General features: G+C 43.6%; 1 protein-coding gene across 1 annotated transcript in view; it reads left to right on the forward strand.

The window, feature by feature from the left end:
• Positions 1-481: 481 nt before the first annotated feature.
• Positions 482-16,499, forward strand: part of PPP1R12C (protein phosphatase 1 regulatory subunit 12C) — a 43,217-nt gene continuing 27,199 nt past the window's right edge. Inside the window, exons 1-4 of the mRNA XM_029283012.1 lie at positions 482-850; positions 13,546-13,676; positions 14,444-14,562; positions 15,560-15,719. Of these exons, the coding sequence (XP_029138845.1) occupies positions 482-850; positions 13,546-13,676; positions 14,444-14,562; positions 15,560-15,719 (779 nt within the window). The remainder of the gene's footprint in view (positions 851-13,545; positions 13,677-14,443; positions 14,563-15,559; positions 15,720-16,499) is intronic.

The following is a 16,499-nucleotide window of genomic DNA, read 5'->3' on the forward strand; positions in this document are numbered from 1 at the left end:
TGCGGGAGAAAAGGATAACAATAGCCGCCAGGCTATTGTTAAAAAAAGAAAAAAGAAAGTTCCATAGAGATAGGAAATAGAGATCATGAACAATGGTGATACAGTTCTTAAGAGGGAATTCTGCTCCAAAGGAAAGGGCTGTAAAAGCATGTGGCGTGTATATAAATAATAAAGTTTAAAAGGCGCTTGTTCCGCTTTCACAGAAAGTTATGATTAAAGTTATAGGAAAACGAAGAGTAGTCACTCCCGTCACACCGTGGGGAGGGAAAGAGGAAAATAGGGGAACTAGGACTCCATTTCCCGTGATGCCCCACAAGCTCTTTCCTCCCTCCCCCGGCTTCATCTTGCTCCCCCCCTTCCCTTCCCGTCTGGATACGGAAGCCGAGAGGCGTTTCTTCGGCTGCTTTTCAGCCTACCGAGGAGCTGGGCCGGGAGGGCCGCCCAGCCGGGCTGGCGGCGGCGGCTGCAGCAGAGGAAGAAAATGGCGGCGCCGCTACTCTCCCTCTCCGAGGGAGAAGGCGCCCGAGCGCGCCGGCGGGAACAAGTCCGTGCCTGGGCCGAGGCCGAGGCGGCCGCCGCCGCCGCTACTCTTCTCCCGACCCCGCCTCCCGCCGATTCCGCGCCTTCACCCGCTCCCGCTGGGTTGCCGGCGTCCGCGGACGAGGCGCTGTCTCTCGCGGCGCCAGGGATGGGCTCCGGCGGCCGCCCGCGCGCGGTCCGTTTCGACGCGGCCGCTGAGTTCTTGGCCTGCTGCGCCGGCGCCGAGCTAGAAGCGGCGCGGGAGATGCTCCGGGCCGATCCGGCCGCCGTGAACGGCACCAACGCGGACGGCATCAGCGCTCTCCACCAGGTAGCCACGAATGCCAGAAGGGAGCCCCGCCGTTCGCCTCCTGCTTCTCCGCTCTCTTCTTTTGTCCTGGCTGGGCAAATGCCTGCGGAGTGGGCCCCAAGGAAAGGGTTTCTCTGAGCTTGTACAGAGTGTCTTTGTCTCGGGTCGGAGTAGCAGGAGTGTCTTTTATGCCAGGGTCAACTCTCTGTCAGGAGAGTTTGCAAAGCTTCTTCGTGCCCTGCGAATCGCTAATCTCTGGACTCGGCTCTGGGGTGGATTCCATATGGGCTTTGTAACCTGTTTTCCAAAAATGCGGTATTTCCCAGCCCGGGCTGTAGTGGTCTTTACGTGACCATATCTAGAGGAATAATCTATTCCTCCTTCCACTGAGCTGTTGCTATTAAAAAGCCATCCCCATCCTTGCAACATATTTGGCATCCCAATTGGTAATTGGAATTTTATTAGCCAGGTGGCTGCTCTTTGCAAAGTGATGGCAACTCCAGCTTGGCTAATGAATAATGTATGCAGGCTGCACGTGCAGAATGAAAATGAAGGCATGTTCCTCTGCCGTAGCGGTTTGGAAGAAAATGTTATTTTGGTGCAGGGTAGTTGCCTCCAGTGATTTACCAAAAAGTGATGGGCAAAAACATTTCTTGGTCACTTGGCAACCTAAGGGGATATTCTTCTATGTCTAATTTAATAACTGCCCTAGTATCTTGTCTTCCAGTGATTATGTTCCATCGAGTCTTTTTCAACTCCTAGCGATCACAGACAGATGTTCTCCATGACAATCTCTAGCCTATTCTTTCCAGTCTCCTGGTGACATCACCATAACTGAGTCTGTCCACTTTGCGGCTGTCATCTTCTCTTTCCTTCCACCTTTCCCATCATTATTACCTTTTCCAGAGAGCTGGTTCATAATGTGCCTGAAGTAGGATAATTTGAGCCTGGTCATTTGTGCCTCAAGTGAGAACTCTGGGTTGATGTCTTCCAGCACTTGAAGAAAAAAATCTTTCCATGCCTGTTTGTCTGTTAGATTTTTATTCTGCCTTTATTACTTTATACTCAAGGCAGTGAACATGCCATGCCAGCCCCTTAACCACTACCCCAAACTGGCTCTCTGTAGTGATCCCATTGCTGGAGATGTTTGGGGATTTAAACAAATCCTAGCCTCTTGGAATGCAATTCCTCATTTCCTCTTGGTTTTAGAAGTCATTTTCCACACAGAAAGGACAAGTGATTCATTCTGCTTTCATCCTTGAAAGATCAAACAATGCCATCTCAGGATCTGCATTGGAGGGTTCTCAATGTGTTCCTACACAGACCCTGAAAGAGTGGAAAGGATCTGCCTTTACACCACTCTTTAATTTCCACCACTGTTTGCAGAACATTGGAACCATCCAACTGCCAACTTGTAATCTCAAAGGCTGAGTGTGCTGAGCCAAATGTCTTATCGTGGCTTGGTGCAGATTGTGTAATCCGGTAGGATTGGCTTCCCATAGTGTAGTAAACCCAAAGGCTTTCTGAGTAAAAGAGTTTCTGCCTTTCCCTGCAGCACTTGCTGTTTTCATGATGGCTAAAGAAGATGCTGTTTGGCAGGTCCTGAAAAAAGGTCAGTCGAGAAAATATGAATTAGAAACAGGAGGCCTTTAAGGCTTAGCCAGTTCATTATATTATTTGTCTAGCTTCCTATGATATCAGTCTTGTACATAAGCACATGTTACTTTATTGTCCCAAGGTTTTCCCCAATCTTACATATTTCTGTATTAATCTTCTGTAGCAAAGTTGAAGCTAAAATGTGTTGGGCTCCTTTTATGAGACATATTTACATAATATATCAAGCTACAGCATGCCAGAAACTGGCCTGCACAAATAAGCAAAGCCCCGTCCACGGGATGCAGGCAGCACATGAAACCATGCCCCCTCCGGTCCACGGAAAAACCTCTCCACAGAACCAGTCCCTGGGGGCCGCTGATACAAGGTATGGAAATGAAAACTTACTATAATGTCTGAACTCAACTCTAGCTTATAAAGAATTAAACACTGGTGTATTCCAGGTTTGGACATTATGGCAAGTCTTTCCTTTTAGGTGAGTTTCACCACTAGTAAGAGGACTAAAGGATGAATGAATGCTGAATTTTCATGTTGTTTTACGCCAGTGTTTCCTTAATCATGGCACGTTGAAAAAGCTACAACTGATAAAATACATACTTCGTTGCTACTGGTGCGGTTGTTTTCACACAATGCACTAACTCAAAGAAAATGTTTTACTATGATAAATGAATCTAGCTGTTGTATGCTGACTTTATTCATGGCAAGCTAGGTTTCTTTAGAATATTAACTGTTGTTCTGTTCAAAAGTGGCTAGTCATTCTTTTTGTGAACACGGTTTGCGATCATCCAGACCACGCTTCAAACTCCTACAATCCTCCTTTTCCTCAAGGTCCTCTTTCTTGGTGCTCTCTGAGGTTGGTGGTTTTCTTGCAGATGTTTCATTATCAGATTAGGTAACATCATTGATGCTACATGATGTCAGGTCTAGCACTGATGATGTTACTTAGTTTGGTTTTCTGCAAGAAAACCACCAAACTCAGAGAGCACCAAGAACCCCACAGTTCAACACTGAGCTACATATCTTCTGTTGGTTCTCTTTCTTGTTTCTTGGTCAAGTTACAATTGCTGTTTCAAAGAGAATGGTAAAATACAATCTTCCTGAGTGAGGGAGAGCAACACAATCCCACTCTGGCCAACAATGCTTGCGATCGCAAGTGTGTTTAATGCTGCCCTAAGTCTTGATCTTCCTGCAGTGTAGATGATGGACTGAAGAACGCTCATCATACAAGTGGGTTCTGATTGGTTGGATATCTGGAAAGGGTGGCTTTATTTCAAGTGGCAGGAGGTACAATTACCTTGCTTCTCTTTCCCTTGACAACCGAGGCTGGTAACCACCAAATTTAACCAGCAGTCTTTATATCTATGACCTTCACTGCACTGAAATGGATCGCAAGTCTGAATATTCTCCCTTTGTACCCGGCCGGGGTGGGTTCAGCAATCAATACTAGGACTAATCTGGTTAGAACTGAGTATCTATCAAAGCGATCCAGAAACATGATTGTCTATATTGGGTATACATTTATTAAGGAGTATTCAGGTATTGGCTCATTGGATTGCAGTTTGTTTTGGATTCCTCCACCAAGTTCCCATCAGAAGCAAGGAAAAGTTATGCCTAAAATAAATCTGTCTTCCCTGGGTTTCTCATTAGAAGGCACTGGGGCAGCTGTCTCTTCTGTATGTTCACCCCCACCCCTTTTAATTTTGCTCCTGTGAAATTTTCCATTACTTCATTTTCTTGAAGCAGTTTGGCTTCTTGCCCTGTTCCCCATCCTCCCACCATCTCCAGATACCAATTTGTCAAACTGGCTAGGTAGTTGGGGAGGTCTGGGTTCTGCTTTCTTCCCCTGTCAGGTTTACTGTTCCAGACTTTAAGGCCAGTAATTGGCAGGGGTGGGAGTCATGAGGAAGTGCTTGGTTCGGCCATGACATGATATTGTGATCTAGAGGCTATCAAGCTGAGACTTGAACCCATTATTCCATATACTGCACTTTGAGATGAGAAAAGGGTTTTGTGAAACATGCTTTCAGGTACTTGAGGAGTGCTATGATATTCCCCTTCAGTCCTCTCAAGGCTAAAATTGTTCTTTTTGTGGATCTTGTGATGTGTGCCTTTTCCTAACCCTCTTCCATTATATCTGACCATTAAAAAAAAAAATGCATACTGCCATTTAAAGGTAGAACGGTTAAGAAAGGTTTGTCCAAGCTGGCAAATTGATTGGTGCTGCCCATTATCCTTGGAGACTTCAGATCTTCACCCAGCCATCAAGCTCATTGGGTGACATTGACCTGGTCCTTTTCTTTCTGTCTTCAGACAATTGTAAAAAGAAAATGAGATAAGAACCAAGTACAGGTAGTCCTTGACTTATGACCACAATTGAGTCCAAAATTTCTGTGGCTAATGGAGAGATTTGTTAAGTGAGTTTTGCTTTGTTTTATGACCTTTCTTGCCACAGTTGTTAAGTGAATCACTGCAGTGGTTAAGTTAGTAACACAGATTATTAAGTGAATCAGGTTTCCTCGTTGACTTTGTCAGGAGGTTGCAAAAGAGGATCCCATGACCCCAGTACACTTGAACTGTCATAAATACGACTCAGTTGCCAAGCATCTGAATTTTGATCATGTGATCATGGGGATGCCACAAAGCTCATAAGTATGAAGATTGGTCATAAGTCACTTTTTTCAGTGCTGTTGTAACTTTGAACGCTTACTAAATGAACTGTTGTAAGTTGAGGACTGACTGTATGCCACTTTTTCTTTCGATAATGAAGGGAAGGATTAAAGATACAGAAGAAATTAGGGAATGCTGATGTTTTGTACATTGCACCAAATGTTTATGTTTTCTTCAATGTTCTGGAAAATGTGAGTGTCGCCTCCGGTGTGCCTGCTTTTGGAACCCCCCCAGCCTTAGCGGCATTCCCTGGATTGTTCAGCGTAAGCAAGAGACTGCTTGGAGGTGATAGAACTGCCATCTTGAGATAAACTGAAGGCCTCGCCTCTAGTTCAGCTAACCACCAAACTGGTGGCCTCCAGATGCATTGGGACTGGGAACTTTGCAAAGTTGCATCACAGCTGGAAAGTGTCACGTTGGGGAAGTCAGCTGCAGAAGGCTGGAACTGATTAAGAGATTTAAAATATAGAAAAGGAAGATAAATGCTAGGAAGAATTCCAGAATCCTTTTTTTTTTTTTAACTTGGATGATCACTGGTCAAAAATATGGTAGTTGCTGTCATGGGATTGGGGATAGGTAGATTTAATGACCTTTGAAAACACTTCTACCTCTGTTTTATGCCTAGAGCTAGCTGAAACTAGAGCATTAATAGATAAATGGATGCCTGTTTTACTCTGCAAGGATGTGCCTCCCTTTTTTTAAATTGAGAGGGGGGCCACAATTGACTGTTGGGTAGTTTCAGTGTCAGATAATATCACACAACACGAAGATGGTAGAAAAGGTGACAAAGTGAAAGAAACCAGGAGAAAGCTAATGATCTTTAACTTTCCCCTAGTGCCAAATTAAAAATTATAATTCAGGACAACCTGTAGAGAAGCTTAAAAGACCACATCAAAAGGCAATGGTATATGGAGCCTGGAAAAATCTAATTTTTCAAAAGAAGCTGCTCTACGTAGCTTTACCAGTTCTCCTGTTATTAAAAATGCTCATCTTGTAAGCAGTGAACACAAAAGGTGAACCTACAATATAGCCCTGGGCAGGGGGCAATTTGGCCCTGTTAAGGTAGTCATTTAGTGCTCTTCATGGAGCTGCAACCTGTTTTACAACTGTTCCCATGATTGGCTTGGGATCTAGTTACTCTCAGAGCCCAAGGACTTTCTCCTTCGCCATGAATTGCCAGAAGCCCTGAATGCTTATTCTTTGTGCCAGGTTTGCCCTCTGACTTTCGGCAAAGCAAAATTTAGAAAGGCTGTAGGAGCACATGACCTGTGAACATCTGGAAATATGCTGCAGAATGAGGCCTGTTTCTTCAGTTTCCCTTGATTCTGAAAAAAAAAATAAAAAGCCTGGGAATTATGCATAGAACCAGTTTCCAAAGTATAGCCATAAATACTCAGAATAGTGGGCAGGTTTGAGACCGATGGTTGGATATTCGCATGGCTTTTTTTTCAAAGGCAGTGTGTCCTTCTGTTTTGGAGGAGGACTAGGTCTAGCTTCAACTGAGAATTTTAAAAGATTAAAAATCTAAGAACCTGCGAACCCATACAGCAGTGTTTCTCAACCTTGACCATTTTAAGGCATGTGGACTTCAACTCCCAGAATTCCACAGCCAGCAATGCTGGCTGTGGAATTCTGGGAGTTGAAGTCCTCATGCCTTAAAATGGTCAAGGTTGAGAAACACTGCCATACAGTATCTATTGAATATATATAGTCAGTGTGGTTACAATTTAAACCAGCTCGTGATTTTTTTCCCCCTTAGTCCTTGCATTTTTGCTAGTCTTTGCATTTTTGAACAAATACTTACGTTGAGTATTATCCTCCCAGTGCTGAGAGACTTTAGTATCCAGTAAAGTTTTGCAATGTGATGGGAAATTTGAAAGGATTCTGGTTTAATCAGAATTCAGAGGTTACAACATTTTTCAGGTTGCAAACATTCCATTTATGAGGGAACTATATATATTTAGATGCTGCAGTCTTTGGAACAGGCAAGTAAACAAGAACGTTCTTCTAAAAATACATGATTTCCCTGAGGCAGGGGCATTTTGCAGGTGGGTGGTTCATGAGAGAAAATCTTGGCACATGGCCATAACAAGCCTGGGATCCTCATCTCTTAAAGAGTCTTGTTGCCATTACTCATACTCTCAACTGTTCAAATGGACATGCGCTGCTTTGGAGGAGGATCAGGGTCCAGGTTCCTGGGCTCGTTAGATAGAAGCAGGGCCTAAGAAGGAGACATGGGGTGGTTTTATGGTCAGTACAAGAATGTTTTCTGAGGAATGTTTCTACAACCAAAGTAAATTGTTCTCGTATGGTGGGAATTAAATCTTTGCCTTCTGAGCAGAGGCTACTAATGTTGGTCCTCACTTGGCTTGTGAAACAGACAGCATCTCTCTCCCCCCCCCTTACCTCCTGTGCCATCTCATCCAGTAGGACTCTTTAAAAAGTCATGTCCTGATTTCTCAAATTGATCTTTTTGATTCAAATGAGAGCAACAGCAGAAGATAAGATCTTTTTGTGGTAATGGAGTCTTATGTCTGGGTAGAAATAATTTGAATCCATGTTCTCAAAAAACAGCCCATGGTTTTCTTAACCTTCAGGAAATCTTGAAGAAGTGGAATCTGGCATTTAGCCCCAGCTAAGCTGTCTTGGACGACTTCCTTTTCCAGGCAGTCCACCTGTCCTGTCACCCAGCGTAACTAGTCTAGTAATTTGTGAAAGGCAACCAGTGTGATACAGGTAGTCCGCAACTAAAAACTGCAATTGAGACCTGAACTACAGTTGCTAAGCAATGAAGTTTTTAAATGAGTCGTGCCTGATTTATTACCTTTTTGCCATGGTTGTTAAGAGAATCACACAGTTGTTAAGCAAATCTGGCCTCTCCCCCCTCCCCATTGACTTTGCTTGTCGGAAGCCCCTGAGAAAGTCATAACGGGAATAAATAGATGTTGGTTGCCAATCACCTGAATTTTAATTGTGGGACCATGTGGATACTGTAATGGTTGTAAGCATGAGGACCATCATAAGTCTAGGACCCTTGTAACTAAGCCAAGGACCACTTGTATAAAAAATTAGGAGAAGTCAAGATCTTATCAAGGTACACTGGGTGTCTGGGTGTTATAAATTGCTCATACATAAACCTAGAAAGATAGGGTTGAATTTATGAAGGAATATTCAAGAGGAAATCTCTAACTTTGCACTGGTAAGGGGGGCAGATTTCGTGTTCTACGAACCTCTCTTCTCTGCCTTCCAATTTGTGACAAACCAAATATATGACACAATACAAACACATGTTCAAAATCTGCACAGTGGCAGCGCACAAATTGTTGCATTGAATTTCCACAATCCAAGTTGCTTATATTACAGCATTCTTATTTTCTTAGCATAGAATTTTGAAGCATTTTATTTAAAGTGTAATGTGTTTAGCAGGGTGGGTTGATTTAAATCACACTTTAATTCATGTTTTAAATCAACCAACAGGAAATCTGATTTAAATGTCTGGTTTAAATTAAATTTGTCATTGGCTGTTCATGTTTTTTTCAAAGGTGTGAATCTGATAGCTGAATTGTGTTACTTGACAACCTGGTATTGTATTTTAGAGTCTACTTTAAGCCATATGCAGTGCACAAAATAAATGTGTGTTCTGTAATCTGTGTTTATCAGCATCAAGCTGCAGATATTGCTGCAATCTGTCAGGAATGTTAATACTGCTCTGCTTTTTTAAAAAAAACTTTATTTCCTATGATACAATGAGCCTGAGTTTGCCAGCATTCTGCAATCACTTTTGCCTGGCGCCTTGCACTTGTGACTGACAAACCACACCCTATGTTTTGTTCTTTTGCAGTTCAAGGGAAGAGGATTTCGCTCCTTTCACCAATTTGGATGACACTAATAAATTATAAATGGGGTCATTTGTGGGTTAGACACACCTGTTGAAGGCAGGAGCCAGTGGAAGTATTTTGGGCTTATTAGTTTGTGTAAACTGGGATTCTGGAGGATTGCTGTGTCATCTGAATACTTAACTAATTCCTTAACTAACTGCTGTCCTACACCCAACTCTATAAGCATTCAGTAACAACCCTTTTATCCAACCTGTATCTCTATCTTTTCCAGTCAGATAAATGGTGACTGAAAGCCCAGAACATTTAAGCAGCAGATCCAGCCGGCTGAGCTAGAATTATTTTTTGAGAAAAAAACTGAAATGAATAGGATTAGTGACCCCCGGGGCCAGGATTATTTTCTGTAAAGTGTAACATATCCAGCCATGCTATAATGTGGCTTGTTTTGGCCATGGTGTATAAACCCAGCTGTTCTGGAATAGCATTATGTACTGATTAGACCACCTTAGTGGGGAATGCACTAGCTACAGTATGCTTATGATATGATGTAGTTATTATTTTTGAAATTGCTTAATATTTTTCTTTCTCTACCATATCGCTTGGCTGGGAGGTATCAAAGATCTGGATGACCATTAAATGGCTGCAGAGATGAACAGAAATCTGTAATCATTTGCTCTCGTTTAGGGGCCATCTGGATTTTTGCAGCCTAGATCTTCGAGCGCTAGCTAGATTTGTGTTTGTATAAACCAGATATGTCAAACTTCCGACGTCATGTGATGTCGCGCGACATATCGGAACTTTTCCCCCATTGCCGGTAATGGGGTGGGAGCTGTTTCCTCGTGAGGTGTCCGGCCCACGGGCTGGCAGTTTGACCCCCCTCCAGTATAAACTCTCGGTTTCAAAACTTGGCACTTCTATCTGTGGCATGGCTCAAATTGGCCGTAGAGAAATACAGGTAGTCCTCGACTTACAACCACAATGGAGCCCAAAATTTATGTTGCTAAGTGAGACAATTGTTGAGTGAATTGTGCCTCATTTTAGGGTCTTTCTTGTCGCAATTGTTGAAGGAATCACTGCAGTTATTAACTTTGCCACTTGGTTGTCAAATGAATCTGGTTTCTCCATCGACTTTGCTTGTCAGGAGGTGGCAAAAGTGATCATCACATGACCCCAGGACACTGCAACCGTCATAAATATGAGTCGGTTGCCAAGCATCTGAATATTGACCCCAGGATCATGGGGATGCTGTCACGGTTGTAAGTCTGAAAAACGGTCATAAGTCACTTTTTTCAATGCCGTGGTAACTTTGAATGGTCACTAAACAAACTGTTATAAGTCGAGGACTACCTGTAGGAATAGGGGTGAGAATAGCAGTGCTTTGGAAGTAGGCAAAATACATGGCTGTTCATTGCGACGGCTACTCCACTTATTCTTGGCTTGGATGGTGGCCTGGATTGACGCATTCAGCAAACGTGCTCATGTCCTTGGGGAGTTGCTGGAAATCGAAGAACACCAAAAAAGGCAGGGTGGACAATGATGCTTTAATGCAGGGGTAGTCAACCTTGGCTCTTTTATGACTCGTGGACTTCAACTCCCAGAATTCCTGAGCCAGCTAGGCTGGCTCAGGAATTCTGGGAATTGAAGTCCACGAGTCATAAAAGAGCCAAGGTTGACTACCCCTGCTTTAATGGATGCAAAGCAATCTGTTGAAACTCACAGGAGCCCTGAGACCCTTCCTCTTTGACTGCCTTTTAAGGGGGATCCTCTATCCATTCCCCCTGCCTCAGCATCCTTAGTTTTTTCTCTTTTCTGAAGAATGTCTCCTCTTCCGTGGCTCTTTGATATCATACACCCATCTGCTGTTATTGCTTCAGTCAGTTTTATTTTGCATGGGTTGACTGCAAATCCAAAACCTGTTATTAAAGGCAGATGAAAGCAATGAGCAAAAGCAGCTGCCTTCAGTTCTGACGTCTTTTGTGCCTGAAAGAAGAAAAGTAGCACAGCTGCATTTTCCTGGCATTATAAGAAACATCAAAGATTTACTGGTCCAATTTTCTTCCTTCTCTCCCCTCCCCCCCCCTCCACCTCCCAGGTTTGGTAGGTGATTATTTTTTGACATATATACCATCTTGCAGCATATCTAGTGTGAGATGCAAAAGGAGCCCTTTGAGATTTAGCACTTAAAAAAAAAAAAAATCACCGGCAATTCCTTTGCACATAATATCAAACTATGGCTTTCCATCTAAATCAGAGATGTCCAGCCTTGACAACTTTTAAAACTTGTGGACTTCAGCTCCCAGAATTCCCCAGCTAGCATTGTTCCCCTGGCAACAGACTTATGAAATTCCCCTCTCAGAATTCTGGGAGTTGAAGTCCACAAGCCTTAAAGCTGCCAAGGTTTGACACTAAATAATAAAAGCTCTTCATGTGTTTCCCCTGCTTTCTCCCCTCACTTTTACAGACCGAAATACTTCCTTTTTGCCATAAACCAGAGTTTGCCTTTTCATCCAAGCCATAGTGCAGCTTCCTACACATTATGCCGGAACCCAGTCAGATCAATCAATGTGATCTATCCATGTGGCCCCTACTCGATGACACATAATCAAATCAGATCAAACATGGTTTGCTATTAAATCCAAATCAGTGGGCTGGACTTTGAAGCAACCTGAAACCACGACTTATTGTCCTGGTTTCAAGAAAAAAAAAATCAAAAGTTTCCTTTCCGATGATAAAATTTAAGAAACCATCCAAGACCTGACTTTTCCAGGCTTTGGGGAAGGGTGAAAGTTGAGCCGCTGCTGGATGGTTATATGTTGACTTTAGGTTGCTCATTATCTCCTTTTTGTCTTTTTTGTTTTAACCTTTTAATTGTAAGCTGCTGGAATCATTGGCAGATGGTGACCTATAAGTTATATAAATAAATAATAATTTTGCTTCATTGTGTTTTGGGTCAGACACAACATTGCATGATATAGCTTTCCTTGGAAACTACTGTAAGTGATCATATCTGTTGCCTATCCACTCATATCTTACCTCTAGAAATAAAGTGTAAGTTTTCTTTTCCGGCACTATACAGGTGGATTGAGAAGTTTGGTAGGTTGAAGAATTCTATTCTAGCTGTTCTAGCTATTCCAGGTCCTTCTGACTAGAAGTTAGATCAAGAGGATGCCTTTGGAAAGGAAAAGCATCTCCAGATGGCCATATCAAGTTTTGGGTAGACTTCAGACCTGAGATAAACCCTCCAGTTGCATGTGCACATGATTTTTTTTTTTTAAAAAAAGAAAATCTTATAATTGTATGATGACAATAGTTGGAGTAGTAACTTCCCTTCCCCTGTCAGTACAAGCTGTGCTTCAGTAGTACAGATGTTCCCAATCTGATATTTTTCAGATGCCCTACTACAGGTTTTCCCTAGGAATAATGGAAGTTGTAATCTAATTTATCTGAAGGTCCCCTTCAACCTCCAGGTCTCCTCACCTGGACATTACAGGTAACCCTAGATTTACGATTGTTTGCTTAATGATGGCTGAGTTAACGAAAGGCTACTTTCCAGTCAAGTGACGAAAAGGGATTTTGGCAGGGAGGATTTTGGCAGGGAGGATTTTTAGCTCCTGAGCCAAAAGACACTCGTGTGCGTCCCGAACCGAGCTTCCCAGAACGTCCCCTAGCCCCCCCACCCCCACCCCAAAACATTCTCCTTTCTTGGAATTCCATCCATTTAATGAATCACGAGATCACTTAACGACCACAACCGGGGGTGCCAAGACTTTCAGTCACCGGGTAAAACAGTGACTTGACTGCTTTGCTCAACAATCCAGATTCTGATCCCAGTTGTGGTCATAAATCAAGGACTACCTTTATTGGTTCCAGTTTTGGTTTCGGGTCTATTAGTTATGTTTAGGGCAGGGATGGAAAACTGGTAGTTCTTTTGTTCTCAAAAACAGTCCTAGCATCTCTCTCCTTTGGGCATTCTGGCTGGTTTTATTAGGGGTTGTTCAGAAATCTCTGGAGAACCGCAGAGTTTCCATCACTCGCTTAGATTACCTCCTCAAGGCTCTCCTTCCCAATAACCCACATATTTCGTTCCCATCTTAGAAGCCTATTGCAGCTTTTCATCAAAACGTTCTGTGCTAGAGATTTTATTCTGTGGCCTACTGGGTAATTGTGCCTCTGCCTCAATCTTCTTATTACTTGAAAACCTTGTTTATTTCCCTGTCAAATGCACAATGCGCCCTGCCCAGTTGGGATAACATTTTTGGTCGCCAGCTGCACTGAAAGCAAGACAAATATTACAAAATTCCCAGGGGCTTTGGTTTTTCAGTCCTATTCTCTAGTCTAGTGTAAAATCTATTACATGTTTACAGTGTTCTGTTTCCCCTTTCAAGGGTTGCCATTTTAACCATCGTCCACCCTGCATGGCCCAAACGCTGCCATGTTACTATGGGGTACGTGTTTGTGGCACTGGGGAAGGAATGGAGGGGTGATTAATTTGATGAGGGGAATTGGCTTTTCTCTTAAGGCAGGTGAAGACTTTTGTATTACAAATGAGAGAAAGATGGGGTTGGATTTGTTTGATAATGAAGCTTCTGGTTCTTCCAGGCCTGCATTGATGAAAACATGGAAGTGGTTGAATTTCTGGTGGAAAATGGAGCTGATATAAACCAGGCAGACAACGAAGGCTGGACTCCGCTGCATGTCGCTGCCTCCTGTGGCTACATTGAGATTGCACAGTGAGTTTGGGCTGGGTGAAGATTTGTGCATTTTTTTGCCTAAGGCTCCTAGAACAGAGGTCCCCAACCTTTTGGGCACCAGGGACCAGTTCCGTGGAGAAAGGTTTTTCCACGGACTGGAGAGTGTGTGGTTTTGTGTGCTGCCTGCATCCCACAGATGGGGCTTTGTTCGTTTGTGCGGACCGGTTGCTGGCATGCAGCGGCCCGTACCGGTCCACAGACTGGGGGTTGGGGACCCCTGTCCTAGAACATCAGATTTCTCAGCCAGCCATACAGTTCCTTCTTGGTGCAGGTGACTGCAGTGTGTCCTTTCACACCCTCCACTTGGTCACTGAGCTAGTTCAGGCAGCTACTCTCCAGCTGTAGAAACTTCAAGAGATGCTATGTCTGCTGATCATAGTTGGTACATTTCACGCTCAGTGAAAGATGCTGGATGCATTTGGAGGACTGTAACCTTAAGCAATCTTTTTTTAAAGAGGAAGAGTCTTGGCTGCATTTAGTGTGGAAACTTGCAAAATTTGACTGTATCTTCTTGACTTTCATCTTCAGTGGAATGGGAGGGGGAGTTTTCGGTGTATAGGTCTTAAAGTTTACAGTCTTTGAACTTTGCATTTGACACCCCAGCAGACTAGGTTATCCGAATTAAGCTTTGCTGGAAGCTGGTTATGACAACCAGATGGCCCTTTTCTGCTGGGTTGTAGAGATTGTAGGCCTGATATGGGGCTGGGTGGCCCATGGATCTGACTGGGCTTAACTGTCTGGCCCAGATACCTCTTGGACCACGGTGCCAACATTGCTGCGGTGAATAGTGATGGGGACGTGCCACTGGACATTGCTGAGGCTGACAACATGGAGGCCTTGCTGCGAGCAGAAATTGAGAAACGAGGTAAGAGACACAAGCAGCCACAACAGATGCAGCTCTGCTTCCTCTAATGACCTATTAGCGGGTTCTCCAGCTAATTGGCTATGGCAACTGTTTGAAATTTTCACCGTTTTAAAAAAAAGGACACACTACAGGTAGTCCTCAACTTATGACCGCTATGGAGTCCAAATTTTCTGTTGATAAGTGAGACATTTGTTAATTGAGTTTTGCCCCATTTTACAATTTTTCTTGCCACAGTTGTTAAGCGAATCACTGCAGGTATTAACTTAGTTAACACAGTTGTTAAGTGAATCCGGCTTCCCCATTGAGTTTGCTTGTCAGGAGATCGCCAAAGTGGATCATATGACCCCAGGACCCTCATAAATATGAGTCAGTTGCCAAGTTTCTGAATTTTGACCACATGATCATGGGGATGCCGCAACGGTTGTAAGTGTGAAAAACAGTCCTAAGTCACTTTTTTCAGGACCATTGTAACTTGGAACAGTCGCTAAATGAACTATTGTAAATCGAGGGCTACCTGCAGTGGCTTTGTTTAGATTACCTAGCTGTAAAAATCGATCTATTGGATTCTTTTATATACACATTCCTGTATATAAAAGTACATATATAGAGAGAACAGAAATAGGCTAAATTTAGGTCTGGTAAATTCTTCAGAGCTGCATTGCTGTTGCTGCTGATTATAATTTCCCAAAATTATTAGCATGAATTCTTTCTGTGTGGACTGCGACATCCACCGTGCATTTGAATCCAAAGAATATGAAGAGTTTCGTTGCACAGGTGTGTCATAAAACCGTGGATCATAAAATATGTGCTGGTCCTATGATGCGATTCCAGCTTTTTTTTTTTTTTTTCTGAGATGGAAAGAAAAGTTCCAAAGATCTGATTGCTATGATTTCATTTTTAAAAAGTATGTGTGTGTGTGTGTTTTCTACACTATAATGTGGGCACAGTCATTCAGAATTTTTCGGCCGCTTCACGTCACCGTTTCCTTTGCTTTCAGGGGTAGATGTAGAGGTAGCCAAGCGAGAGGAAGAAGAGATGATGCTTCGCGATGCTCACCATTGGCTGAATGCTGGCAAAATATATGACGAGCCTCACCCCAAAACCGGGGCCACTGCCCTCCATGTGGCCGCTGCTAAAGGCTACGTCGAGGTCATGAGGTGAGATCCTCCCATTTCCTGAGCAACTCTTGCCTGTGGTTAACCTCACCATTAACCGGTATGGATTGTTAATGGCTTTTTGGAGGGGAAAACGAGAGCCTCTTCCGCCTTTTTCCCAGTTGCGTTTGGAGGGACAAAAGCACAAGTCATTGGATCTCCTAGCCCTCTCTCTTCCCTCCCCTTGCCCCCCCCCCAGCAGGGTTTTGGGGAGGACTGGTTTTCTGACCCCATCCACTTTGCCACACGTCCTCCAAGCACAGGCAGGGCTTATGGAAAAAGGAAAGCCAAGCAGATGTCGGTCCCCACCTAGCCATCTCTAACCTTCTTCAAGCAAAAAGGAAAATCACCAGATCTTGTCTATGGAGGTTCTCAGTCATCCAGATGTTGGTTGTTCCAAAGGTGCTTTTTGTTTTCAGGAGGCAACTGGACTTCCTGGTTTTTCTTTGAGGACGTTTCACTTCTCATCCAAGAAGCTTCTTCCAGCTCTGACTGGATGGTGGGGAATGGCAAGATTTATATTCCTTGCAGACAGCTGGGCATGCACTACTCAGGTGACCCTGAGGACACAGGTAAACCTCCAAATAGCCTCAACGACTCTCTAAAAGAAGGCAAATGACCAGCTGTCTGCAAGGAGTATAACTCCTTCCATTCCCCATCATCCTCTCAGAGCTGAAGAAGCTTCTTGGATGAGAAGCAAAACGTCCTCAAAGAAAAACAAGGAAGTCCAGTTGCCTCCTGAAAAAAAAAAAAAGCACCCTTGGGTCAAGAGATCTTGGATTT

The sequence above is a fragment of the Protobothrops mucrosquamatus genome, unplaced genomic scaffold, assembly GCF_001527695.2.
Source record: "Protobothrops mucrosquamatus isolate PMUCROS unplaced genomic scaffold, P.Mucros_1.0 scaffold8, whole genome shotgun sequence".
Classification (NCBI taxonomy): Eukaryota; Metazoa; Chordata; class Lepidosauria; order Squamata; family Viperidae; genus Protobothrops; species Protobothrops mucrosquamatus.